Source organism: Myotis daubentonii, chromosome 12 (genome assembly GCF_963259705.1).
Source record: "Myotis daubentonii chromosome 12, mMyoDau2.1, whole genome shotgun sequence".
Lineage (NCBI taxonomy): Eukaryota > Metazoa > Chordata > Mammalia > Chiroptera > Vespertilionidae > Myotis > Myotis daubentonii.
Genome location: NC_081851.1, coordinates 35,181,583 through 35,209,301, shown reverse-complemented (window position 1 = coordinate 35,209,301; position 27,719 = coordinate 35,181,583). Strand labels below are relative to the sequence as shown.

At 44.4% G+C, this 27,719-nt stretch overlaps 2 protein-coding genes and 1 long non-coding RNA gene across 6 annotated transcripts in view; 1 reads left to right on the top strand and 2 right to left on the bottom strand.

Annotated features, from left to right (window-relative positions):
- Positions 1–2,978: 2,978 nt before the first annotated feature.
- On the bottom strand, positions 2,979–10,130 carry BOLA3 (bolA family member 3). 2 transcript variants are annotated; one of them, XM_059659401.1, is made up of 4 exons: positions 9,938–10,096; positions 7,641–7,761; positions 5,847–5,935; positions 2,979–3,216 (listed from the first exon to the last, which is right to left on the bottom strand). In XM_059659401.1, the coding sequence occupies exons 1-4, from the start codon at positions 9,989–9,991 to the stop codon at positions 3,151–3,153; spliced, it is 330 nt and encodes a 109-aa protein (XP_059515384.1). In that variant the 5' UTR covers positions 9,992–10,096; the 3' UTR covers positions 2,979–3,150. The 2 variants fall into 2 exon arrangements, with proteins under 2 accessions (XP_059515384.1, XP_059515385.1); XM_059659402.1 differs by lacking the exon at positions 5,847–5,935 and having other exon boundaries at positions 9,938–10,130.
- Positions 10,131–24,384, top strand: LOC132213203 (uncharacterized). Its single transcript, XR_009447918.1, has 3 exons — positions 10,131–10,529; positions 10,758–10,841; positions 24,119–24,384. It is a non-coding gene; the product is annotated as an uncharacterized LOC132213203 (long non-coding RNA).
- Positions 19,350–27,719, bottom strand: part of MOB1A (MOB kinase activator 1A) — a 21,905-nt gene continuing 13,535 nt past the window's right edge. For all 3 annotated transcript variants that reach the window (XR_009447917.1, XM_059659400.1, XM_059659399.1), the window contains 2 exons: positions 24,699–24,862; positions 19,350–22,929 (listed from right to left, as the gene is read on the bottom strand). Coding sequence is in view for 2 of the 3 variants with exons in the window: in XM_059659400.1 (XP_059515383.1) it covers positions 22,852–22,929; positions 24,699–24,862 (242 nt within the window). In the remaining variant the exon portion in view is untranslated. The remainder of the gene's footprint in view (positions 22,930–24,698; positions 24,863–27,719) is intronic.

Here is a 27,719-nt window from a genome sequence, read left to right as displayed (position 1 = left end):
CCCAGGTGGTTCTCACTTCCAGCCACTGAGGATCCCCCACCTTATAGTGCCCTCTTCTCTTAACCTGGACTCCCAGAACTCATGACACATCCCAGGGCTCTTTTGCTCTTTACCTGATGGATTCTCCTGATGTGAATGCCCAGCTCTGTCTGCCCTGAGCGTTACTCCAGCCACTAGAAGGTCAGGGGCCTGGCGGTCCCTGGGTCACCCTTTCCAGTTTGGTTCCCACGAAAGGGAATTGGATGTATTGACTCCTTGCTACGATGAGTGTTGGGTGGGGCTGTGTGGCCCCAGGTCCTCTCCGGATTGCAGGCCAGCTGACCCCAGGACCGCTAGCTGGGTGGTCTAGTCAGGGGTGAGAGGGGCCTACAGGAACCCCTGGGACAAACCGGCCTGGGGGAGGGCTGTGGACAGGCCAGCTCCCTTGTGGACTTGCCTCGTCAGCAAGCACCCACCTCAGGATTCTGAATTTTCTTTTGTTGTTGTTGTTGTTGTTCATCCTCATCCATTGATTTTTAGAGTGGAAGAGAAGGGGAGAGACAGAGAGAAACATCGATGTGAGATAGATCAATTGGTTGTCTCCTGCACGTGCCCCAACCAGGGCCAGGTATCAAGCCTGCAACTGAGGCACATGCCCTTAGATTCAAACCCAGGACCCTCCAGTCCACAGGCTGACACTCTACTGAGCCAAACTGGCTAGGGCAGGACTCTGAATTTTCCACTGGAAAACAGTACACTGTTTTTAAAGACACTTAGCTCAGAAAACATATCATCTTTCATAATTCAGCAGTTTCCACAGAGCACTTAATCAGAAAGCTAGGAGTTGGCTGTATCAGATGCCATGTTATACTCTGGCTACTAAAATGAGCAACTTCATCTTTTTTAATCAACTAAAAAGTAAATCCTGTGATTCCTCTTCCAATTTTCCTTTTAACTTGAGGGAAGAACAACTTGGGAGGGCTACTTTAAAAAATTCTTGTTGCCAGATTTGGACGCAGACATGCAGAACTGGTAGAACTGACACACTTCACTGGGCCTGAGCATCCCCTGGGGTGGGCGGGGTGCGGTGAAGCAGAGGAGAGGCGAGTTTCTCTGGCATCCCCAGACTCCTAGGAGGCTAGCAAGGCCACAATACCTCTTCCTCTAGTCAAGAACGCCTGTTGCTTTATTCCGGCCTCTTCTGTGGAGAACAGAAGCCCTACTTATTCTAGCAACTGTTCCTTCTCTCCAGAGTCTAGAGACTTGATTCTCAGGCTCCAGCTGATTGATTGGTCCAGGGTGGCTCCTGATTCAAGAGGGGCAGATCAGAGGTCTTCCCTGGCGTCTTTGAACTGAACTTGGAAGGAAAGTATGCCCTTCTCCCGGCCTGGATATATTTTTATTGAGAGGAAGGAAGAGATAGAAACAATGATGAGAGAGAATCACTGATCAACTACCTCCTGCAAGCACCACACTGGGGATTGATCCTGCAACCTGGGCATGTGACCTGACTGGGATCGAACCGTGACCTCCTGGTTCATAGGTTGATGCTCAACCACTGATCCATGCTGACTGGGCAACAATTAAGATATAAAAATTAATGTATGGTACCAGGTTGGTGCTGGAAATATTAGGGGGAACACTTTGTAAAGCATATGATTGTCTAAGCACTACGCTGTACACCTGGAACTAATACAAAATAATATTGAATGTAAACTGTAATTGAAAAATAAAATTTAAATATATATATATATAAATTAAGAGCTGCTAGCAATATAATCACCGCTATATTATAGTGGACACCAATGCAAAGTGAGAGATAATAATGCTGACCTGCCCTGGCCCGTTGGCTCAGTTGGTTGGAGCGTCGTCCATGCACCAAAAGGTTGCAGGTTCGATTCCCAGTCAGGGCACCTACCTAGGTTTGGGTTTGGGTTCCCCAGTCTGGGCGCATGTGAGAGGCAAACGACCGTTGTTTCTCTCACATCCATGTTTCTCTCTCTCTAAAAATCAATTTAAAACATCCTTGGGTGAGAATTTAAAATTTAAAAAAAAATAATAGTACTGATCTGCAGAGCAGACAGCAGATGCAAAGGCCTGGTAGTACTGTGTTCCTGCCATTTAGCTGTACCCTTATCCTTTCTGCAGTTTGGCTCATCAACCCTTCCTTCAGCATGTGAAATGCCTCGGTCCTCCCAGTAACACACAGGTGTGTCCGTTACCTGTCACGGCCAGAACCAATGCACCACTGCCCCCGCTTCCTGGTGTCACCGGCTCCCAATTCAAAGTCCTGGGCAGATCTGTCTGAGTGGCTGAGTCGACATCTGCCTGTGCCTTACTTTCAAGAGAGCGAGGAAAGCAAGCCTTTCAGCTCCTGTCGGGAGGGGGGCTCCACCTCCCCCGAGATGCAGAGGGGGGGATCTTCAAACACAGGACAGAGACCCTGATCCAGGCAGCACCAAATCCTGAGTCGATCCAGGGAGTAAGAAAATGAGGGTCCAAAATCATTCTCATAAGAAGTTAGGAGGGGAAGGGAAGAGAGTGGTAAACTATGGGAAGAGCGAAACCAAAGGATCTTTTCTTTTCTTAACATATTTTTAATGATTTCAGAGAAGGGAAAGGGAGAGATAGAAACATCAATGATGAGAGAGAATCGTTGATTGGCTGCCTCCTGCACACCCCCTACTGGGGATTGAGCCCGCAACCCAAGCATGTGCCCTTGACCAGAATCGAACCTGGGACCCTTCAGTCCGCAGGGTGACTCTATCCACTGAGCCAAACCGGGTAGGGCTTTTCTTTTCTGTTCGATAAGATTAGGCCTGAGCCATTTCATAGATGACAAAAAAGGAGGTCTCATGACAAGACAAAAGTAGCTAGCACTCCTTCCTGCCTCTCCAGCAGCAGGCCAGAGCTGTCCAAGGACAAGGCCACGCTGGACAAAAGGACATCGCTCCTAAAATAAAGGAACTAGAAGCGTTATTAATGACGCCGCAAAAGACTCAGTTATCTGTTGCCTTTAATTAACATCTAAATAGATAACATATTCTTCTATAATTATAACATGGAAATGTCTATGAACAAAATAGATACATTTTTTGGCAAATGCCTAGGAAAGAATGGTCAAGTTCATCCGAGGTTTTAAGCAGCAGCATCTATGCAGCCGGGGCGTGGTCAGTGTTTGGGGACAGAGGTAAATATCCGCAATCCGTGCATTCCTTTGATTTCTTCCTTTAGGGCCTAAGGAAGGAAAAGAGCCTCATCATTTCCTTTGTATATGGCACTGGCTACAATGAGTCCCTCAGACAGTACCTTCATACAGCTCTCTATCTGTAAGACACTGTGCACCTTCGTGCAGCACTTTTTCCTTTTTTTGGAAAACAATTTCTTTTTTTAAATCAGAATCTAACCTGGCTCAAAAATCAGAGGCCTAAAAAGGCAAACAGTGACAGCTCCCTCCCACACCTGCCCTCCATCCCTCAGTGTCCATCTCCGTCCCCCAGTAGCAGTGCTTCTCAACCTTCTGGCCCTTTAAATACAGTTCCTCATGTTGTGACCCAACCATAGAATTATTTTCGTTGCTACTTCATAACTGTAATGTTGCTACTGTTATGAATCGTCATGTAAATATCTGATATGCAGGATGTTCTTAGGCGACCCCTGTGAAAGGGTCGTTTGACCGCCAAAGGGGTCGTGACCCAGAGGTTGAGAACCGCTGCCCAATAGAGAACTGCTGTTAGTTTCTATGCAAAGATTCAACATTGCATAGTCAAGCTAATATAAATATATATTCCCCCCCCACACACTACCTTTTTAAAACAAAATGGTAGCACTTTAAACACACTGTTCTACACTCTGCTTTCCCCCTCACCACTGGAGAGCGTGCTGTATCGGCATAAAGAGCACATCCCTTGTTTGCGTCAGCCTGGCATGTGGATCTACCGTAACTGTTCAGCCCAGCCCATCATGATGAACTATTAGGCTGTTTTTTGTGTTTTGCTATTTCAAACATCAAGCAGCTGTTCTTTAAAACCACACTATTTAGCACAAATAGCCCACTTTTACTTGAAAAATAAAGTTGTAAAACATGAGACTCAGCACCAGGGCACAAACCTGAATGAGCCACCACAGCCAAACTGCATTCATTTCTCTGGCTTCCAAGAGGAAAGCTACTGGGCCCAGGGAGGCGTGGGCCACTGGGTGTATAATCAGTGCAGAGGAAGAGTCCACGTCCTTTACATTAGGCCCAAATCGGACCATCACAGTGGGTTGGACAGTCCCCCCACCCGCCCAGTCTGTCCAGCCATCTCCCTTCTCAGCTGCTTTCCACGTTGTGTACTGCTTGCTGGTGGGACTGCCCACTGGCCTGGCATTGAGGGAGCTATGCCCCTGACCCAGCCTGAGTGTTCAGGTGTGACACTGGCTTTCATCTGGGGACACAGATGAAAAAGCCACGGGAAAATGATAAGAGAGGCAAGAGAAGTAACACAAGTCCACGAGAAAGGGACTCAGTGCAGTGACGGGTGCTGCCAGACCCCAAGCCAGCTCAGGGCTGTGGTGGGTGTTCCCAGGAGGGAGTGTCTGCTACTGAACTGGCCACTTGTGCAGGAGGCAGCCCAGGAGCGGGGCAGCTGGGGATGGAATGGGCAGAGAGGGACAGGACATCGGGCCCAGGAGCACAAGGTGGGGAAAGGCTGGGAACGCACCGTGGCTCCCCAGGAAAAGCCTGGCTTCCAGTCAGGTATCTGAGGGGTGAACTAAGGCAGGCCACACAGGGAACCAAGCAGGGACCACTGGAAGAGCCAAGTGGTTGCTGTTCCATCCCCGACAGCCCGGCAGACCACTGGCACCTTCGGGCCGTAGGTGTCCGCGTGGGAGTGAAGGGTTGGGCTCCACGATGATCCAAAGACAGATTTAGAAGGGAACCAGCCCACAGAGGGCTGACAGGGCCAAGGGGCATGGGTATCCAGGATGCAAGGCAGACAACGCTGGAGTCAAGGGTGGAGGGCATTCATCCCTGCCAGGCGGGTCGGGAGGCAGCACTTGAGCTGGGCAGAGGAGGGAGGAAGGGAACCCTGCAGGGGGTCCGATCTGGGCGAAGCTCATGCACAGAGACCACGGGGCAGGGGCCAAGGGAGGGTGTGTGCCAAGACAGGCGAGGGGGGGGCGGGGGGGCGGCGGGGAGGCCTGGAACAGCAACCCGGGACGCCTGAACGTGACGTAGAAGGGGTCACAGAGAGGCTCTCATGACCAAAGCAGTGCTTTACAAACGCTAAACTAGTTCACAAACCTTGAAGACCTTCCAGAATGATGCCAAATATCCCTGCTGAAGGCGGCGAGTTTACAGACACGCCCCAGGGTCACGGCTTGTATTAATTCCATGTAAAATAAGCGTAGATCATAAGTAAACCTGGCCTTGCCTGGTTAAAGCTGATGTTTCAGGCCCCTATGGTGCCTGTCACTGGGTCTGGGGCAGCTGGAGCAATTCTCAGCCATGTGTGCCCCAATCTGTACAGCAGTCCTGGAGAGAGGCTCAAAAAATCTTCACATCTACAAAACGTATCTTTCGGCACGCCTACACTTACCAATACTATCCAATATGTGACCACAACAGTAAGCACTGGCTCATACAAACACACGACAAAACTATCAGGTGGCTTGTTTTCCGTTTTGAAAAGAAGCCGTAATTGTCCACAGTGGGTTCCAGATAGTTCCCGGTTACATTTTCTCAGTCCTGGGTCCTGTTGGCATGACTGTGGTACTGCATTATTCTTTCCTACGACTGCCAGTCAAATACCATGCCGCCCGGCAGGCCCTCCCGGATGTAGGGACAGGGGTGGAGGGGCAAAGGGGCGCTATTCCTCTCTGACCTGATTTACCATCTGGTGCTGCTGGACAGTCCTCTTCTCCTTAAATTCTTCTGACTCGATTTGGATTTCATACATTGCCCCACAGCCTCCTGAAATAAATGCAGTTTGAAAGCGTTTCCATTATTAAGTCAGGGTCGTCACAGCCCGGCAGGTCCTTGGAGTCCCGCACAGTCTCGAGGTCCGAATACTGCTGTTCAGCAGAAAGTTGCTAAGACTGTTAGAAGCAGGCTACGGCTTAGGGTCTGAGCACACACACCTCCTGGCAGGCTGCCCCCATCCAAAACGTGTTCCTCCTTTTGCAAGGCAGGTGCCCCACCCAGGGTTGTCACTTGTGGGGAAGGAAAGATAAGGCACGAATGTAGGTTTTCCTGGTATTTCCTTTTATTAAGCCAACAAATGCCGTGGAAGAGGGTGGGAGGGACTGAATTTCAGTGTTCCACCTTCAAACTATACTGGCAATCGCTTTTTTTAGTGCAAAAATACACTAAAATTTGGTTTGAAAACTAGAATACTACCCAAAAGAAAAGAATGTGCAAGAGAGACAGGGACATAGGAGCTGCAGCCCTGGCCAGTGTTGCTAAATGGTTAGAGAGTTGGCCCAGCAACAGAAGGGTCACGGGTTCGATTCCCAATCAAGGGCACGTGCCTGGGAGGCAACCAATCTCTCACTTGGAAGCTTCTCCCTTTCTCTCTCCGTCCCTCCCTTACACTCTCTCTAAAAAATCAATGGAAAAAATATCCTCCAGTGAGGATTAACAATCACAACAATAACGCTGGCCGCTGGCCGCCAGGCGGGTCTCTCTCCAGGGCCTCCTGATCTGTAAGCAGCATGGAGTGTTTCATCAGGGCTTCAGCAGGGAGCTGTTACACCAGGCCACTGTGTGCAAAGTGCTCTGTTATGCTTACGAGCCCTGCGTCCAAGCTTTGCTTAAACCAATGCTGCCGGCCTCAATGCCCTTTCTGTACTCGTCCCAGGCTGGGCAGAGTCAGACAGGAGGTCAAGTTCCGGCTCTGCCTACGTGGGCCTGGGCAGGTACAGGGCTGGTGATATCAAGGCCCCAGCATTGCCGAGACCCCGGCAGAGTGCGCACCCCACCTCCCGTTCCAAAGGATCTTCAGATTGATTCATCTCTAGTTCCCAGAACAACACTTTTTTCTAAACCTTCTCCCAATGTTACGTTCTCAGGAAAGCCTGTGGGCCGTTGTGGCTGTGCAGAGCGGCAAAGACCGAGTCTGGGTGTGGGAGTCAGGTGCCCGCCCACTGCCAAGCTCCCCCACCCCCCGCATGGGTGTGTCTGGCAAAAGGCCCTATCTCCCCCGTCCTGTGGGTACAGGAGGTGACTGCCCAGTCAGCTCCTGCCACACAGCCGGCCTGAGGAATGCACGGTCTGGCTGGGGCAGGAGACCGGCTCGGGCCAGAGTCTGCCCTGGGTCCTGGGCGGCTGCCTCCTCCCTGTGAGGGGCTCAGCTCTTCGTGAGGAAAGTGAGGCAGCTACTTTCCTCCAAGGGACAAACTCCCCCGGGTCCGCTCCAGCTCTGACGTTCGAGGGCATCAGGACAATGTGGGGGGATTTCTGTAAAGCCCATCTGGCGGTCAAATTAAAGGCCGGACCAGAGCCCAGGGGTGACTGAGAGGGAACTCATCCCAGTTTCCCTCCATGGTTCGGTAGCCCCTCTTCCACATTAAGGAGCAATCAAGTGCCTTTTTACTAAGCCCACCGCCCCCTCCCCGCCCTCTGCCCCTCCAGAGAACAAAATCCTACCAAACTCTGTGGGAAGATGAGGAAACCTTACCTGAAATGTCAGTGACTTTGATAGTTGTAGCTCGAGGAAAGCTTTCTTTGAGGATTTGGGTTACTTTGAGCTCCCCCTCAGACTGCGAGGCAAACATCCGCTGGGTGCAGCGAAGAGGAAGCTGCCACAGAACAGGGAAGACGGAATAGGCATGGCTGAGCAAGATGACGCCGCCCCCCGGGGGCCACTGTGCAGGACCCACCTGCCATCTCCCCCAACGCCCGCACCTCCCCCACCCCGGCAGGGCCAGCGTGGCCCTGGGCTAAGTCATCTAAGCTCGCTGGGATGCAGAATCAGCTTTCTTGGGGGGGAGGGGGGGTGTGATTGTAAAGAACTCATTTGGACTCTAGAGACAAGGCCCCAAACCTAATTCAACAGATGTTTGACTTGCCATGATGATGCCGGGAGAGAGACTATCATGATGCCAGTTGTATAGGTGAAGACACTGGCATTAAGTAATATGCCCAAAGCTGGATCCATTAGTAAAATGCAGAGCTGGGAGAGGCCAGGCAGCTGTGCCCCGCTGGCCCAAGGTGCCACTGACCAGGACTGGTGGGGCCAAAATGCCACCCACCCTTTAGGCCTGATTAATATTCCAGCCTCTCCAGTGGGATATGACCTTGTGACCTACTGTTCAATAAGCCAGTGACCTTTTGCAACATGAATTCTCACTGGGGAGAAGCAGAATTCTATTAAACCACCTGAAGGAGAAACATTTTTAGATTATTTGCCATTGGCAACCACTCTCCCCCCTCCCCTAACGGCTACCACAGAGACCCAGTGCTTCCGAGGGGAGCGTATCTCAGTCCTTAGGGGTGAAGGAGCAGAAAACCAGGCCAGCAGCCCCTTGGCTGAGTTGATGCTGAGAAGGGAGGCGTAAGATAGGGTATGCCAGGCCTTGAATGTCAGGCTACAGATGTTGGACTCAGTCAGGCATCTTGGTGCCAAAGTCACCTGCACAATGCGGTGTCTTTTGAAGCTCGTCAGGAAAGATGCCCAGGTAAGAGGCAAAGGCAGCAGCGCCAGCCCGGGTCCCTGACTGGAGGAGGACGGCAGGTGGGGAACACCTGCACTGTTTATCCCGTGCTGGTGCTAAAGGGACCTCCCCCCCACGCTCAGTCCTGGCCACCCTCAGGCCTTTCCTGACGGCCCAGAGCAGGGTCCTGTGTGATAGAAGCTCAGGGCACCTTCTTTAAAATGACCACCTGGTCTCAAAGGCCACGACCGAGTCTGTCCTGTTACTGCAGCCCTCCAGGGCTGAGCCAGGGCAGGCCCTCGGAGGACCTGGGGATGGATGATGGATGGATGGATGGATGGATGGATGGATGGATGGATGGATGGATGGACGGATGGATGAGCAGGGAAAGGACCACATGGATGGATGGACGGATGGATGGATGAGCAGGGAAAGGACCACACAATTCAGGACATGCCTACTGGACTCCCACAAAGAAGTCCGGCAGGCAGCTGAAATGCAGGTCCGCAGAAAGAGCTGGACTTACACTGAGTGCTGTGTGAAGGGAGAAAATGTTGTGGATCTGGGTGGGGTGGAGTGGGGGAGGGGGGGGGACAAAGGCAGAGAATAATGGGGTGGCGGGCAGAGGGCAACCACTAAGGAGTGCGGTGGTTGTCAGCGCTGCAGATTTCTCAGGAGAAGCCTTTCCTGCGTTAGCAGATGTGTGGGCAGCGGCCTTTAAACAGGCAACCTACTGGCAAAGTCGCCAGCTGCCGCCGGGCCACGCTGACAGTCACCCGTAGACCTGCCAGGGGAGCGGGTCCAAGGCCAGCCGGGGAGCAGGAAGCACTGGGAGGACAGGGAAAGAGGTGGGTGAAGCGAGGAAGGGATGAATCAGAAAGGGGCAGAGGGAATGAGGAGCGCGTGGTGAGTGCCCTCTGCTGGGCTCGGGGCCCGGACTGAGGGATTTGTGCGGGTCAAGGTCAACGAGGCCGGCGGACGTTCCCACAGTCCAGACCCCGCCACAGGCCCGGCACCCGCGCCGTGACTCCGGCTAGGACTCCGATGCCCGCGGCTCGATAGATCCGCACTGCTTTTCCCGTGCCGCTGCACTGGGGTGTCGGGGTGTCCCCCCCGCCCGGCCTCCACCCAGCTCTGGGGTCCCCCCGCGCACCGGGTCCTGACACTTCCCCGAATGCCAGTTGCCGGGACCACTGAACGAATGAATCGACGAGTGAAAGAATGAATGAACGAGAGAAAGGACGGGGAGCCCCTGCCCCGACCCCGCGGCCCCCCCGCAGCTCTCGCCCCGGGGCGAGCACTTGGCCCTGCCCGTGCTCACCCCGCGGATCCGGCGGAGCAGAGGCGCTGCCGCGGCCGGGCTCCACGCCGCCATGCCCGGCGACGCAACCCGCCGCCCGAGCTCGCCGCGTCTCCCGAAAGGCGAGGAGCCCAGAAGCGTAAGCCACCGGGGCGAGCGAGGCTGCCCCCTGCCGTCCGGAGGCCGCGGGCCGCCCGCGCCGCTCCGCCCCTCGCCCCGCCTGGTCTGAGCCTGCGGGACGCGCCACCTGGGACCTGCCGCGCCCCGCCCAGGGCCCCGCCCACTCGGCGCTCCGACAGCCAATCCCGGCTCGTGCGACCAGCGGGGCCCGCCCCCTCAGCCTGCAAACTCTACCCAGGTGTTTCCCTTGTCTCAGTGCCCCCCCGTGCCCAGGGCCGATTCCCTCTCCCCCGCTCCCGCAACCTGGCTTCCCTGCTGAGGGGCTTGGGTTTCTCCCTCCAGAAAAGAGGAGCTGGAGGAGGACCTGAAAACAGGGGTGTCGTTTTCAGACCTGCGTGTTAGGAAGGTCCCGGTGGCTCCTGCGAGGAGGAGGGACTGTAGCGGCTGGAACTGGAGCTGAGGACGAAGTTCCGAGGCTGTCGGTACCTGGCAGGTGAGACCAGAGGCCTGAACTAGAGCCGCGGCAGCGGGGAGGGCAGGAGTGGATTGAGATTTTGGGGGAGGTGAATGCAATGCGGTGACTAGATTGGGGGTGAGGGTGAGGAAGTCGTCTGGGGTGGCTCCCAAGTTTCTGGCTTGGACAACGAAGTGGGTGGAGGAGGCCCAGGCTGGGCGTGAAGGGGGAGCGCCAAAGTCAGCTTTGGACTTGCCTGAGTTTAAGGTGCCTGCGGGACACGGCCCACCTGAAGCTTAGGCTCCACGGACGGTGGAGTCGCAAGAATGTAGTGGAAGCTGACGCCATGAGGTAAGATTGTCAGCAAAAACTGCCCGCCTATATCCTTTTGGTAAACCAGCTCTTTTTGCTATTTCATTCCGGCCTATCCAATCAATAACCTGCAGCGTTTCAATGGATGGGTTGGTCAGACCTACCGTTCGTTGTTCTTTAAAGTGCTCGGCTAAAAATGTGCTCATTCATTACAGTATGGAGTGACTCCTACATCTTGTCTCTCATTAATTTCTCCTTTGAATTACTGCAATAGCCTCTCTCACGCTTTTTTTCTTAGAAATTATGGTTGGTAGGATTAAAGACACTTTGCTAACTTTTAATTTTTCTTCATTGTTGTCAATGACGTAATTAAAACTGACAACAATGTTTAATCCATTGGTGTAGTGGTGAACTCTTTGCTACTCAAACCACAGGTGCAGGTGCGGCAGACCCACCCCACTTTAGGAGTGATAACTAGACCCAGGTCTGGCCAATTAGACTTAGGGATTGGTTTAGGGTTGGTCACATGTTCTGAGCCAGACCAATGATAGATGGTCTAGCCTAGGGCTAGTAGAGAACCATTACTAGGGCAGTGGTTCTCAACCTTGGCTGCACATTAGAATCACCTGGGAATCTTTTTAAAATCCTGATTTCTGGGCCTCATCCTCCGGGAATTCTGTTTGTTATGGGGTGAGGCCACAACATTAGTAACAAACAGAATTTCCGGAGGATGAGGCCCAGAAATCAGGATTTTAAAAAGATTCCCAGGTGATTCTAATGTGCAGCCAAGGTTGAGAACCTCTGGTCTAGGGATTTTTCTGGAACTAGAGAAAAGATCATTTTCAACTGGTTGCTAAACTGGTAGAAAGCCTACTCCAGGCCGTTATCTTTGTAACCATGTGGGCAGAGCCACTTTGGAAATGAAGCACACAGAAGAAAGCCGAGCTGAGAGGACAAGTTTGACACTGCTTGTACAGCTGGAAACCGGCAGTGCCAGAAATGATCACTAAAGACATTTTAGTTGGTGTTAACTTAAAAGTTAAAAAGACCTTTAAAAGTGAGAGGAAAACAAGTGTTTATTTGAGATCAATAAGAATAGGTATCTGGGCCCTAGCAGGTTTGGCTCTGTGGATAGAGTGTCGGCCTGCTGACTCAAGGGTCCCAGGTTCAATTCCGGTCAAGGGCATGTACCTTGGTTGCAAGTACATCCCCAGTAGGGAGCGTGCAAGGAGGCAGCTGATCGATGTTTCTAACTCTCTATCCCTCTCCTTTCCTCTATGTAAAAATTCAATAAAATATATATTTTTTTAAAAAGAATAGGTATGCCCTAACTGGTTTGGCTCAGTGGATAGAGCGTCGGCCTGCGGACTGAAGGGTCCCGGGTTCGATTCCAGTCAAGGGCATGTACCTTGGTTGCGGGCACATCCCCAGTGGGGGGTGTGGAGGCAGCTGATCGATGTTTCTCTCTCATCGATGTTTCTAACTCTCTATCCCTCTCCCTTCCTCTCTGTAAAAATTCAATAAAATATATATTAAAAAAAAAAAAGGATAGGAATCCGGGAATCATTCATTCAGGCAGAAGTCCAAATATTGTTCAATTAGGAGACAAAGGCAATGGGTATTTATGACAAAGGAAAAGGGAACAATTACATCAGAAAGAAAGCATTTCTATTGGTGCAGATAACCTAGGGATGTTAATTTAATTATTTTTATTCTTAGTAGTATTATAGATATCTCCCATTCCACACCCTTTCCCCCCTCCGCTTAGTCCTACTCTCCCCCAACCTTCCACCCCCGTCTTCACTACCCTATTGCCATGTCCATAGGCTATGCATATAAGTATGTAAGTTCTTCGGTTTACCTCTTCTCGCCCCTCAACCCCACGTTGAGGTATGGCAGTCTGTTCCATGCCTCCATGCTTCAGGTCTTATTTTGTTGGGCAATTCATTTTGTTCATTAGATTCCACAAATAAGTGAGACTGTGTGATATTTGTCTTCCTCAGTCTGGCTTATTTCACTTAGCATAATTTTTCCAGGTCCATCCATGATGTCCCAAAGGGTAAGAGATCCCTCTTTTTTACAACTGCATAGTATTCCATTGTGTAAATGTCCCACGGCTTTTTTATCCATGCATCTACTGATGAACACTTGAGCTGTTACAAATCTTAGCTATTGTAAATAACGCTGCTATGAACATAGGGGTGCATATATTCTTTCTGATTGGAGTTTTGGGGTTTCTTAGGATATATTCCCAGAAGTGAAATTGCTGGGTCAAACAGAAGTTCCATTTTTAGTTTTTTGAGAAAACGCCATGCTTTTTTCCATAGTAGCCGCACCAGTCTGCATTCCCACCAGCAGTGAACTAGGTTTCCCTTTTCTCCACATCCTCATCAGCACTTGTTTGTTGATTTTGTTGATAGCCATTCTGACAGGTGTGAGGTGCTATCTCATTATAGTTTTAATTTGCACTTCTCTGATGATTAGTGACTTTGAGCATTTTTTCATATGTCTCTTGGCCATTTGTATGTCCTCTTTGGAGAAAAGTCTATTCAGGTCTTCATTTTTTTTTTTTATTGGATTATTTGTCTTCCTTTTGTGAGTTGTATGGGTATTTTATATATTTTGGATATTAACCCCTTGTCAGATGTATCATTGACAAATATATTCTCCCATACGGTGGGTTCCCTTTTCATTTTGATGTTGGTTTATTTTGCTGTGCAGAAGCTTTTTATTTGGATGTAGTACCATTTGTTTATTTTCTCCTTAGTTTCCTTTGCCCTAGGACAGTAGTCAGCAAACTCATTTAGTCAACAGAGCCAAATATCAATGTTACAACGACTGAAATTTCTTTTGAGAGCCAAATTTTTTAAACTTAAACTATATACGGAGGTACATTGTTATTAACTTAATTAGGGTACTCCTAAGGATGAGGAAGAGCGACACTGAAGGGGCCAAAGAGCCGCAGTTTGCCGGCCACGGCCCTAGGAGATGTATCCGTAAGCATATTGCTAAGTGAGATGTCTGAGACTTTACTGCCTATTCAGTGATGGCGAACCTTTTGAGCTCAGCGTGTCAGCATTTTGAAAAATCCTAACTTAACTCTGGTGCCGTGTCACATATAATAGAAATTTTTTGATATTTGACACCATAGTAAAATAAAGACATATTTTTGATATTTATTTTATATATTTAAATGCCATTTAACAAAGAAAAATCAACCAAAAAAATGAGTTCGCCTGTCACCTCTGACACGCGTGTCATAGGTTCGCCATCACTGGCCTATGTTCTCCTCTAACATTTTTATGGTTTCATGCCTTACTTTTCTTTTATGCATCTTGAGTTTATTCTTGTTGGTGGTCTAGTTTCATCTTTTTGCATGTGTCCAGTTTTCCCAACACCATTGGTTGAAGAGACTGTCTTTACTCCATTGTATGTTCTTACCTCTTTTGTTAAATATTAATTGACCGTAAATGGTGTGGGTCATTTTCTGGGGTCTGTGTTCTGATCCATTGGTTTAGGTATATGCCTGTTCTTGTACCAGTACCAGGCTGTTTTGGTTACAATGGCTTTGTAGACCAGTTTGATATCCAGTATTGTGATTCCTCTTACTTTGTTCTTCTTTCTCAAGATTGCTGCAGCTATTTGGGGTCTTTTATGGTTCCATATAAATTTTTAGATTATTTGTTCTAGCTCTGTGAAATATGCCATTGGTATTTTAATAGGGATTGTGTTGAAGCTGTAGATTGCTCTGGGTAGTATAGACATTTTAATTATGTTAATTCTTCCAATTTATGAACATGGTATACACTCCATTTGTTTGTATTTTCTATTTTTTTTAAATTCTTATTGTTGAGTACTACAGATGCCCCTCTTTTTTCCCCCCATATCTCCCCTTCACCTGGTTCCCACCCAGCCCCAGGCCTTCACCACCCTATTGTGTGTGTCCCTAGATAATGTATATATGCATGTAAGATCTTTGGTTAATCTCTTCCCGTCCCTGTCCCCTTCCCCCATTCCCTCTGAGATTTGTCAGTCCTATGTTCGATTTTATTTACTAGTTATTTTTGTTCAGTAGATATCTTGTTCATTTATTTTTAGATTCAATTGTTGATAGATATGTATTTATTGCCATTCTATTCATATTTTTGGTATTTTTCTTATTCTTTTTCCTATTCTTAAAGAATACCCTTCAACATTTCATGTAATACTGGATTGGTGGTGATGAACTCCTTTAGCTTTTTCTTATCTGTGAAGCTCTTTATCCGACCTTCAAGTCTCAGTGAGAGCTTTGCTGGATAATGTTGGTTGTAAGTCCTTGCTATTCATTACTTTGAATGCTATTCATTACTTTGAATATTTCTTGCCACTCCCTTCTGGCCTGCAAAGTTTCTGTTGAGAAATCATATGAGCACTCCCTTGTAGGTAACTAACTGCTTTTCTCTTGCTGCTTTTAAGATTCTGTCTTTAATCCTTGGCATTTTAATTATGATGTGCCTTGGTGTGGGCCTCTTTGGGTTCCTCTTGTTTGGAACTCTCTGCACTTCCTGGACTTGTCTTTTTTTTCTTTTTTTTATTATTGCTTAAAGTATTACAAAGGGTATTACATATGTGTCCATTTCCCGCCCCCCCCCCCCCCGTCCTAGACAGTCCCCTAGCCCCCCCTATCCCCCGGTGTCTTATGTCCATTGGTACAAGTCCTTTGGTTGATCTCTTACCCCCCTACCTCCTGGCACCCCCACCCTCCTCTGTTCCCGCTGCAGTTTGACAATCTGTTTGAGGCAGCTCTGCCTCTGTATCTATTATTGTTCAAAAGTTTATAATGGTCTCTATTATCCATGAATGAGTGAGATCATGTGGTATTTTTCCTTCATTGACTGGCTTATTTCACTTAGCATAATGCTCTCCAGTTCCATCCATGCCGTTGCAAATGGTAAGAGTTCCTTCCTTTTTAGAGCAGCATAGTATTCCATCATGTAGATGTACCACAGTTTTCTAATCCATTCATCTGCTGATGGGCACTTAGGCTGTTTCCAGATCTTAGCTATGGTGAATTGTGCTGCTATGAACATAGGGGTGCATATATCCTTTCTGATTGGTGTTTCTGGTTTCTTGGGATATATTCCTAGAAGTGGGATCATTGGGTCAAATGGGAGTTCCATTTTCAGTTTTTTGAGGAAACTCCATACTGTCTTCCATAGTGGCTGCACCAGTCTGCATTCCCACCAGCAGTGCACAAGTGTTCCTTTTTCTCCACATCCTCTCCAGCATTTGTCGTTTGTTGATTTGTTGATGATAGCCAGTCTGACAGGTTTGAGATGGTACCTCGTTGTTTTGATTTGCATCTCTCGGATGATTAGTGACTTTGAGCATGTTTTCATATGTCTCTTGGCTTTCTGAATGTCCTCTTTTGAAAGGTGTCTATTTAGGTCCTTTGCCCATTTTTTGATTGGATTGTTTATCTTCCTTTTGTTAAGTTGTATGAGTTCCCTATAAATTTTGGAGATTAGGCCCTTATCAGATATGTCATTGGCAAATATGTTTTCCCACACAGTGGGTTTTCTCGTTGTTTTGTTGATGGTTTCTTTTGCTGTGCAGAAGCTTTTTATTTTGATGTAGTCCTATTTGTTAATTTTCTCTTTCGTTTCAAGTGCCCTAGGAGTTGTATCAGTGAAGAAATTGCTTTGGCATATGTCTGAGATTTTGTTGCCTTTGGATTCTTATAGAATTTTTATGGTTTCCTGTCGTACATTTAAGTCCTTTATCCATTTTGAGTTTATTTTTGTGTATGGTGTAAGTTGGTGGTCTAGTTTCATTTTCTTGCATATATCTGTCCTGGACTTGTCTTTTACCAGGTAGAAGTTTTCTGTCATTATTTCTTCAAATAGGTTTTCAATATCTTTCTCTTCTCCTTCTGGCACCCCCATAATGGAAATATTGGTACACTTGAAGTTGTCCGTGAGGCTCCTTACATTCTCTTATTTTTTGGGTTCTTTTTTCTTTATGCTCTTCTGATTGGGTTGTTTTTGTTTTTGTTGTGCTTCCTCATATTTCAAGTTGGTAATTTGATTCTTAGACTCCTCTACTCCACTGTTGAATCCCTGTAAACTATTCTTTATTTCAGTTACTGTATGCTTAATTTCTGACTGGTCCTTTTTCATGTTTTTGACATTCTCACTAAGATCCTTGAAAGTTTTGCTAAGTCCCTTGAAGCTCTCATGAAGATCCTTGAGTAAACTTTTAACCATGGTTTTAAACTCTGTATCCAGAAGTTTGCTTGCTTCCATTTCTTTCATTTGTGACATGCTTCGTTGTCTCTGCATTTTGGCTGCTTCCCAGTTTGTTTCTATGTATTAGATAGAGCTATGTCTCTTGGAGTTGGTAGAGTGGCCTTGTGTAGTAGGTGTCCTGTAGGGCTCAGTGGCTCAGCCTCCCCAGTCACCTGAGTTGGGTACTCTAGGTGCACCACTGTGTGGGCTTGTGCACTCTTGTAGTTGAGCCTTGATTGCTGTTGGTGCCACTGGGAGGAACTGACCTCCAGGCCAACTGGCTATGAAGACCAGCTGTGACTACAGTGGGAGAGCTGCTATGCAGGAAATACCCCTATGGAGGACTTGCTTCAATGGGGCTTTGGTGCTCACTGAGTCTGCCCCTTGAGTGTGTCGCTTGTGGATGTGTAGAGTTGTAATCTGCTATGGTCTGAAGCTGTCCACTGGGTGCACTGGCTCTAGGGTCTCCAGGGAGGTGCAAAATTAGCCATTGCCTGGGGCCACCTGGCAGGAGCTAAAGAAAAATCTGCAGATGCCTTGTATTTGTATTGGGTTTGGAAGTGCCCAGGCGAGGTCCAGCTGTGAAGCAAGGCAGGCTGGTGCTAATGCCAGGTATGGGCCTTTTGATAGGTCTGGAACATGCTGTCACTGTGACTAGCTGCAGCTTGTTTGAGAGATTTTAGCAAAGTCTGAAACCTGAGCCAGAACAGGCGTTCATATGGAAAAGCTGCTACAAACAGCTTGGGTGGGACTGTAAATAGTATGGGGCAGGGTCTCAAGGAATCACCAGGGCCAAGGAAACGGTTTGAGCCAGGTTGATGGGGACTCAGATATGGCTGCCAGCCAGACAGGGTATGTCCCAGCACAGGAACAGTGACTCCTGTAAGCACCCCTGTCTGGAAGAAAGCCACCCTGAGTTCCTGCCCTGATGCCAGACAATCCAGTTCCTCCCTGCATGTGTCTGGGTCCCCCAACACCTTCTAGTGCTGGAGCTCATAGGGATTGAGTCCAAGTAAGTTTGTGCACCTGCCCTTTATGAGGGACACCTGGGTCTTTGGCGGCCCCTGTTCTGCAGCCACAATCCCCACAGGTTTTTATAGCTCATGGTTGCAGGGACTTCTCTTCCCAGCTCTGAGACCCTGGGTTAGGGATCTGGTGTGGAGCTGGCACCCCTTGACCACGAGGGGCCTCTGCAGAGATGATCTCCCTCCCAATTAATTAAAAAATGCGGCACACAAGGGTGCCGGACCAGTCTGTCCTGCACCTCCTGCCCTCCTTCCAGTCTCAATGTGCTTTCTTCTTTACTTCTCTAGTTGTAGGATTTCCATTCACCCAGCTTTCAGGCAGTTCTGAATGATGGTTATTCTGTATTGTAGTTGTAATTTTGATGTGGTTGTGGGATGTGGCAGATACAGGTGTTTATCTATGCCTCCATCTTGGTTCTCACCCCTAAAATTCCTTATTCTGGTCAGGACACACACATCTAGCTTTTGGGAGCTCAGAGACTGACATCTGGTGGTCAGTGGTAAAGATGCAGGTTGAGGTGTCCGTACCTAGCCAGAGAGCAATGGAGTATCTGATAGAGAAGGTCCAAGGCATGTTTTGGACATTGTTTCTGACTGTGCAACTTTGAAGAATGACTCTGGCCTTTCCAAAGATTATTTGGTTTATTCTACTACTCATTTATAAAGTTTGAAATAGCTTTCAAATTTAGCCATTAGATACTTAACATTTTTATAGTCAATTTTAAGCCTAATAAAACTGTCCAAAAATTCCAAAACTGACTGTAGCTTACCCATATTATTTAGCCACAGTCATTAAGTTTTTATTTCACATTCATTAAAGTTTTTTAATTTTAACTTTACCCAATGAAGGTCAAAATAATCCTAGCACTATTTTGACTGGACCTAAAATTAAGTATCTATAATTTGGACCTCTAAAAATAATATTTCTCTTACAGTAATGAAAAATGGCTGAGGTGGGGGTGTCTTTTAGATAATGCTGAGTACTCAGTTTCAAGGTCAGAAAATTAAGAAGTCTAGTCTCTCCTCTTCCCTTTTCTCAATCTCATAGCCAGGAATGTAGATCTGGGTTAGCAAGGTAGAAAGGAGACCACTTGTTTTTTTCTCTGGGATGTGCTTTAGCCACTGTACCCTTTCTTCTAAGAGGTAAGAAAACATTTTAGCTACTAAATGTTAAGCAAAGACAATCTTCTGCAGAGGCTGCAAAAATTCTCAAGTTTCACAAATAAGTGTGTTGAGACACATATCTTAGTCATTACTTTCTTTCAATATATTTTATTCTGATGAAGTTACAAAAGTAGATACAAATTACTTTTTTTAAAGTATAGTTAACTGACTTAGAAAAATAGATAAAGCCCCTAAAGATTTAAAAATACAACGTAAGTTTTCATGTAAAGAACATTTAAAAATATTTTAGATGGTAACCAAAACTAACTTATACAAGCTATTTTTGATGTAGACAAAACATAATAAATCAGCAGTCTATTTGGATTTACAGAATACTTGTTTGGAATAGAATCTGATAATGAGGGAAAACCCAAGTGAATTTCAATGCAGTTGCTTCAATAAAATTACAATCACATGTAATATCCCCCAAAAGGCTTTACAGTCTGAAATATCAAAATCTAATGTAAAAATACAGGAAGACTGAAGGACTACTATTTTCCCTCTTTGCCAGAATTCTACAATAAATAGTAAACCCACTTATTGGAACAAATACCAGGAGGAAATAATGTCCCTGTTGAAGATGCTCAGTTTGGTGTCCCAGGCCAGCATTTTTTAGGCTGGAGTTCTACAGACAGCAGACGGCCTCCTCTAACCACACAGGGGTAACACCAGTGCTGTGACTGGGGCTGCTTCTAAACAAATTTTTAGGACTTACATTCTGTGGGCCTGGTTTGTTTATGCTTGTGAGGTAATAATGTTTTTCAGAAGCTCTACTTCTAGTATAACCTCACTGCTCAGAGAAAAGGCCAACAGTATAATCAGGAAACCTCAACAATGTTTGCAAAAGTTAAAATCAGCACCAGGATTGCTCCTCTTGCCTCACATGACTAGGAAAACTTTCCTTTTTTTGTTATCAGAGTCATGATGACTACAGATTTGCATTTCTTGAACAGGCAGCTACATGAGCTAGGGGCTCTATAAGTCTTAAGGTGATAGGAAATACTTTTTTAGCTGGCAGCCCTCTAAAATCACTTTATTCAGTCAAGAGAAGAATAAAAGATACATTTGGCTGTAAATACAAAAACTAGTACAAGGAAATTTCAATATTTAAACAAAAATCTGCACATTTTATTTTAAAGGCCTGAAAATAAAAGCACCAAAGGATTAACTGCATATTATAAAGCACTCCCCCCTCCGCCCCATGATTATCAGGTATGAGTGGATCATACATTGAGAGATGGCTTGTGATTAGGAGGGGTCAAGGTAGGGAGTGTTGTCCAAGAGGCATATGCTGGGCAAAGAGAGACAAGTCAAAAATGAGAGTCAAAGACAGATTTCTTCCAACTGTTAGCAAAAGTTGGCCCGTTAGCCAAGTCAGGAAGGGGCCATCCTCTCCCCATTCCTCCAATTCTCCTGCCCTCAACTCCTTGGCCTTGGATATAAACACAAAAAGTCAACACTGATGTTTGGATGCATTGCTGATTAAGCCAGATTAGTATGGGAACCTGGTAATGTTTTTATTTTTTAAAAGGCCATTCTGAGTCTCAAATTACCAACAATTTTATTTGTGTCACTAGTACGCTGCCTTTACTACTATTCTAACGTTACAGTCTTTGGTTCATTTTGGGCTGAGTCTTGAAGAGAGGGGGGGATTTCTATCATGAAAAATAGATGGAGAAAACTGAGAACCCTTTTGTTTGAGAATATTTGAAATATTAGAAATGATGCAAGTGCAACTTCCTTGCAGACTTAATTAAAGCCAATAGTTGAGAGGCAGTAACATTCTCAGTGGTATCCAGAAACCTGCCTTCTTATTTGTAAAGAATCAACATAAACATATATACAGCTTGACAGGGACCTTTGAATAAACTTAAAATGTGGACCATGGAATGTCTCATAGAGGGCTTTTCTCTTTTTTTCATAGGTGATTATCCCACTCTTTAATTCCTAAAAAAAAAACCATGAGGTACATTTCAGCCTAATTAGATGAAATGTTTTGTTTCCTTTAAAATCCTGAATATATTTAATAATTTATTGAAATTGAGTTTTTAAGAGTTTCTAAGTTATTCTCTTCCTTATACACGAGTGGAATAATAAAAATAAATAACAATAACGAAAAAAAAAAAAACCCTATCAAAGCTAACCTTTGCCAAAGCCATCAAGAAGTTGGTACTTTGCAAAAGTCACAACTCTGAAACAGAATGCTGGTGAACTTAAAGTGGCTGCTGTCTGACAAGTCTTTAATATATTTGTGCCTCAATACTTTTAAACCGTCAGAGTTCACTAAATCCTAGAAGCCTAATGAAAATCAGATCTTTTCTTCATTAAAAGGGGAGATCCTTTTTATCTGAATAGAAATAGAATAAATTCAGGTTTTGATACAATAGTTAACACAGGATAAAACCCCCAGAGGAGCTCAATCCATCCTTTATTAACAGAATGAAGACCTTTTTTTTACTTATTCCTCCAATGCTGTCTCCTTTAAACGCGCACACGAACAAACAAGAACAGGAAACACATCAAACTTCTGTGTTATAAAATGTGTACACCTTTCAAGATGTTTTTTGCAAGATCTTTTTTTTTCCTTAAGTTTTATCCTTATTGGGATAAAGTTGATGCATTTCTATAGTACTCTTCACTAAGTCTCAAGCCACACACACACACACAAAAAAAACAAAAAAACACCCCAAAACACATAGAAATCATTTTTTTTAAAAGGAAACTCAAAACTATCAAGTAATCTGAGTATTTTTCATTCTATCCAGAATTTCAAAGCCATCTGAAAGACAACATGAATGAAAATAGTGGTTTGAGGCCTAAATTTGTCTTAATTTTTTGGAAGTCTGCTTTTTGTCAGCCAAAAGCTACATATTCAAATTAACCTGAATGAAGTATTTAAAAAAAAATCTGCAAGACCACCTTGGATGCCTTAAAACAATTATTTCTAATATGCACACTCTCCTAAACATTGAGATAGGTTCGTATGTGAATAAAATCCCAAATTAAGATTAAAAAGTAAAGTCATTTGGTTACTCCCACATGTCATATGATTTAAATGGCAATCATGGATTTTGAAAAAATATGCATATTATCTATAAAAACACTAGTATATAACTTCAAACAACATATTTATCCAAAGTGACACAAATTGTTCTAAACCTTAAGGAAACTTAACACCTCTTCTATAAGCAGAATAAAACCTATCTGACTGAGATATTAACAAATTTGTTGTGGAAACTTGTTAATAAGTTATTGGTAGAAATTCTTAATATCCATTATGCTATAACCTGAAACAGACTAAATCATTTTCTTTAGTAAAAGAATAATATGTAAACTGATAAACTACAGATTAACCATCACATATTAACAGCAAGTGTGACTCAGTGACAATAACAAGTGTGGTGACACAGTGCCTCAAATCTGGCTGTGTCCTGAATTTCTCACTCTGAAGGTATCAGGCCAACCTACCTTTGGGACAATAGGTCTTTTTATACTGTTTCTTAAAAGTTTGTATCACTAGTCTATAACAGACAGCAATGAGATAGCTCTAGCAGTAGATGAAGCAAGAGGGTAATTGTGTACTAGAAGAAGCATTTATCTGTCTTTTGATCCAAGCTTCTCAATTAATTCCTGAAGAGGTGCCAGCTCACGCCTATCAATCAGATTAAACTCCTAAAAAGAGAAGAAAAATAAAATTTAAAAATGGATCTAAAATTAAAACTCTGTAAATGTCACTGAGAGAGTATTCCCAACCCTAGTTTTCTGAAACTGAAAGGAATAATGAAATGATCTCTGTGAACATTTTTAATAATTTTTACTCCTTTATAAAATATAGAGGACTTACTAAATAAGCAACTATAATAGAATGATGCTTACTGGGTAAAACATTAAAGTTGTATATGTTGGCATTTACATAGGAATTATCTGAAAACTTTACGCTGAATCTTTGCTAGTGGCCACCTCAAGGGCAGCAGACCTTTTCCTTTCATAGACCTTTTCTTTTCTATATCTATGCCATGCAACAACCTCAGAAGGAAGATAGAGAAGAGCACATTATCCTTTGTGTGATACATAATATTGTAATACACAATTATTTATAATAATAAAAGCATAATATGCAAATCGACCAAACAGCAGAACGACTGTCCGGACAACCATGCACTGGCACCAGGCCAGCCAAGGTGGATGTGATGCAATTGGCAGGGGAGCCCCGCAGAGGGAGGCCCAGGCCACCGACCAGTGGGCTGCAGCAGGTGGGCAGGGCCTCCCTCTGCAGGGTGATCCATTACTGGGCTTTGGGAGAGGGTGCAGGCCAGGCTGAGGGACACCACCCCCCACCCCCGAGCACACAAATTTCATGCACCGGGCCTCTAGTCTACTATAAAGCTGCTGGGTTTTCCACCAAAAAATATCTAGACATATTTGTATTTTGCATTCAGAATTATATATATATTTTTTTAAATATATTTTATTGATTTTTTACAGAGAGGAAGGGAGAGGAAAAGAGAGTTAGAAACATCGATGAGAGAGAAACATTGATCAGCTGCCTCCTGTACACCTCCTACTGGGGATGTGCCCACAACCAAGGTACATGCCCTTGACCGGAATCGAACCTGGGACCCTTGAGTCCACAGGCCAACGCTCTATCCACTGAGCCAAACCGGTTAGGGCAGAATTATATATTTCTAAAGTGAAACTAAAGATGTCCCAATTCTTCCACATCTTTTTCAAACAATGTGATTATTTTGATTTTTAAAGTTTCTAGCTGCTAAAACTTCATAAGATTTGGCCTTATGTGGGACTTCTAGACACAGAACCTAAGATAACATGTAACAGGTTCTTCTAAATATTTCTCTTCCAGGCATAAACATCTCATGAAACAACCCAACTTCAGACGTTTTTCATAGTGTCCCTTTACCCAGCAGTGGCAATGGATCAGAAGGGTATGGACAAGCTTTCTTGGGTTTTTGGTGCTCCTTGTCATGTCCTAACCAGAGACCTGGGCAGCCAGAGGCAGGAAACCCAGAATGGAGATGATGCTTTCTATGCTGTTATGCCCATCAATGAAATAAATAATGTAGAAAAGAGAACCCTGCTTATACTTAGCTCTGCATCTATAAATAAAACTCTATAGCCCTAACTGGTTTGGCTCAGTGGATAGAGCATCGGCCTGCAGACTCAAGGGTCCCAGGTTCGATTCCAGTCAAGGGCATGTACCTTGGTTGCGGGCACATCCCCAGTAGGGGGTGTGCAAGAGGCAGCTGATCAATGTTTCTCTCTCACTGATGTTTCTAACTCTCTATCCCTCTCCCTTCCTCTCTGTAAAAAAATCAATAAAATATATTTTTTAAAAAAAACTCTATAAATTGTTCTTTATTAAAGTTACTAAGCCAAGTTATGTCCAAGTCAAAGAACACAGAAGTCAACATGGTTCAACTTACCTGAACAAAGAAAATAAAGTGCTTAAAGGAGGTGTTGAGGTGAGCCTCCTCTTGCAGCTGCATCACAGAATCAAAGTGCTGGTGATAAATATGGGCATAAACCCTGAACAGACGTTTTAGAATGGTCTTTGCCACAGACATAAAGTTTTTGGGAAATGGGACACCTATAATAAATACACATATATATCCATTAGTCTTTTATCTAACTGAACAGCAGAAAGTTTAGATATAGCCATGAGCAACTCCAAAAGACAAACATGCACATTGACAAATACAAGCCTACTGCCATATATACATTTTTTAAAGGCAAGGGAAAAGAGAATCCCAAACCGAAGTATATGAGGTATGCCCATATACCACACATTTTCTATCTTAAAATAGCAGGCACAGGTTTCAAAATTTATATATAAAATGTTACTGAATCAAAATTAAAATAAGTCTATTTGTGGTTAATATTGAAGAGTTTCTTCCTAAGACTAAATGCTACAGGCCAGCAGGTGTGCCTTAGCAGCTGAGCAACGAACCAGGAACCAAGAGTCCACAGGTTTGATTCTTGGTCAGGGCACATGCCCAGATTGTGGGCTCAATAGGGAGTGCTGATGCAGCCAATTGGTTTTTCTCTCTCTCTATCCCTCTCCCTTCCCTTCTCTAAAAATCAACACATATTTTTTTTAAAAAAAAAAAAGATAAAATGTAACAATATTGAACATTTGACTATAAATAGAAAATTTTTACTTTTTGTAATCTGTAACTAAAAAAAATTTACACATTCAACTAGGACTGGAAACTCTCCTAAACAAAAGAAAAAGGCATACTTCAGGTCATCATAATCTGTTTTACAAGTATTTTACTAGTATCTTCTTGAATTACTCTGAAAAGCCAGTTTTCTTAAACTGGGAGTATAAACTTTATTTTTTTAAAGGGCTATTTTCATTTTTCTGTAGTCTAAGAAGGGAATATACTTCCTTAAAAAAGGGAGGAAGGGCAGCTCCCTATTTTTCCAAGAAAATATACATCTCCTTAGAAAAGACAGGGAGAGGGTTTAGTGATCTCTTTCCAAGCAGTGCAGGTAAGGATGCAACTGGTTACATTCCTGAGAATTTTGGTTAACAAGACCAAAGTTTCTTAGAAGGCAGGGATAGGAGAAAGACAATACAATTGGCACTGAATACAGTAAATAAACACATAGGAAGGTACTTGCTTCCAAATAACCTTAAAGGTCTGTTCCAGAACATTTACTCTTGAAACATTTTCTTTAAATTTCCAAAGAACAAAAGCTTAAATACTTTTTCCTTCTCTGAATTTTGTTTTTTTTCCTCAATTAGTCCTTACTGGCTTGAAATTTAGTATATTTTGCTCTTATAAGCTGGTCTTTGTGGGGGATTTCCCCCCACCCCCAGTCTTGGCTAACAACCTGCCCTTTCAAACATTATTCTGAAGTATGGGCTTGTTTTTCTGAAATGGGTCTTGTATTGATGTACTGAAAAGATGGATTTTTATGTCAAATATCTTTTCAAAATTTGTAAATGGGTACCTTGCTAATAAAAAGGACAGTAATAACTTGGATATACTAGTTTAAATGTGAATAATTTCATCTAAGTAGATAATTGGCATAAGTAAATGTGGTATATAATAATAACCTAATGAGGGGGGAAAGAATGCCAGGATAAATTACTGATGAATGGGAAGCTGAGAAAAGAATAAAGTCAAAAGTATCTTAAAAACTTTAATGAATAAAGAAATATTTGTTTTAGTCTAAGCACTTTCAAGCTGAATTTAACAGAAATATTCAAGCATAATCACTATATAACAAATCTTTATTTGCTATTAAGCAAATAAAATGCTTAATAGAATGGAAAAGTTGACCAATAGCAAACAGAAAAAATGTAACATGATATAACTTCTGAAAAACCTTTAGTTAGACTACCAACAAGGAATCTGCTATGGTCTGAATGTTTGTGTTGTTTCCCCCCCCCCCCCCACCCCCTGTCAAAATCCATATGTTGAAGTCCTACCCCCTAGCTGATGGTATTAGTACATGGAGCTTTTGGGAGGTGACTGGGTCATGAGGGCCAACCCTTCATGGATGGGATTATGGCCTTATAAAGAGGCCTCAGAGAGCTGCCCTTCCACTATGTGGGGACTAGGTGAGAAGCCTGAAGTCTGGAACCCAACCATGCTGGCACCCTCATCTCAGACTTTCAGCCTTTAAACTTTGAGAAATAAATTTCTCTTGTTTATGTGCCATCCATTTTCTGTCATTTCTTTTATTATAACAGCCCAAAAAAGACAGAATCCAACAATATGTTGTTCATAAGACACCCTTACACTGAAAATGACAAGGACCAATCTCATCCATAAATACCAATTCCAAAACCTTAATCAAAATATTAGCAAATAAAAATACTCTTCCAGGAGAACATTTAAAAAAAAAAATGGAGAAAACCTTATGGCCATTAGTAACACAATTCACACACCTCTAACCAAAAGCAAGATTCCTGCTTAATGCTAAAATTCTAAACGCACTCATCAAAGGAAAGAAGAAAAGGATGTCTGCGTTATCACCATTAGTCAGCACTGCTCTGGAAGTTCTAGTTGGTAAGTACAATTAGATAAGAGTTACACAAGAAGTATACATTATCAGAAAGAGGCAAAATTACCATTAGTATGATGGAATTGTATACTTTAAAAACTCAAGAAAAACAACCCAAAACAACAGAAATAATCAAAATCTGGTCGTCAATTATAAAATTTATATAAAAATCAACAGACTGTCTATGTACTAAACACTAACCACTGGAAACCAAATATTAATAAAAAAAATTAAATGCCTAGGAATAAACTTAAGAAACTTGAAGGATTAGCATAAACTGTAGAATTTTATAAGAGGATACAGCAAATAAGAGACGTGAGTAAATGAAGAAATATACCTTATTCTTGGATAGGAAGACACAGGATTGTCAAGAGAACAAGAATCCCTATATTAATCTACAAATTGAATAAAATCATAATAAAAATCTC

What these genes read in the sequence shown, in the direction of transcription:
- BOLA3 (XM_059659401.1), bottom strand. Translation starts at nt 9,991, where the DNA reads ATGGCGGCGTGGAGCCCGGCCGCGGCAGCGCCTCTGCTCCGCCGGATC. An exon ending in CAAAGTCACTGACATTTCAG is followed by an intron (nt 5,936 to 7,640) that starts GTAAGGTTTCCT and finishes CATTTATTTCAG; the next exon opens with GAGGCTGTGGGGCAATGTAT. An exon ending in AGCACCAGATGGTAAATCAG is followed by an intron (nt 3,217 to 5,846) that starts GTCAGAGAGGAA and finishes TTCCTTCCTTAG; the next exon opens with GCCCTAAAGGAAGAAATCAA.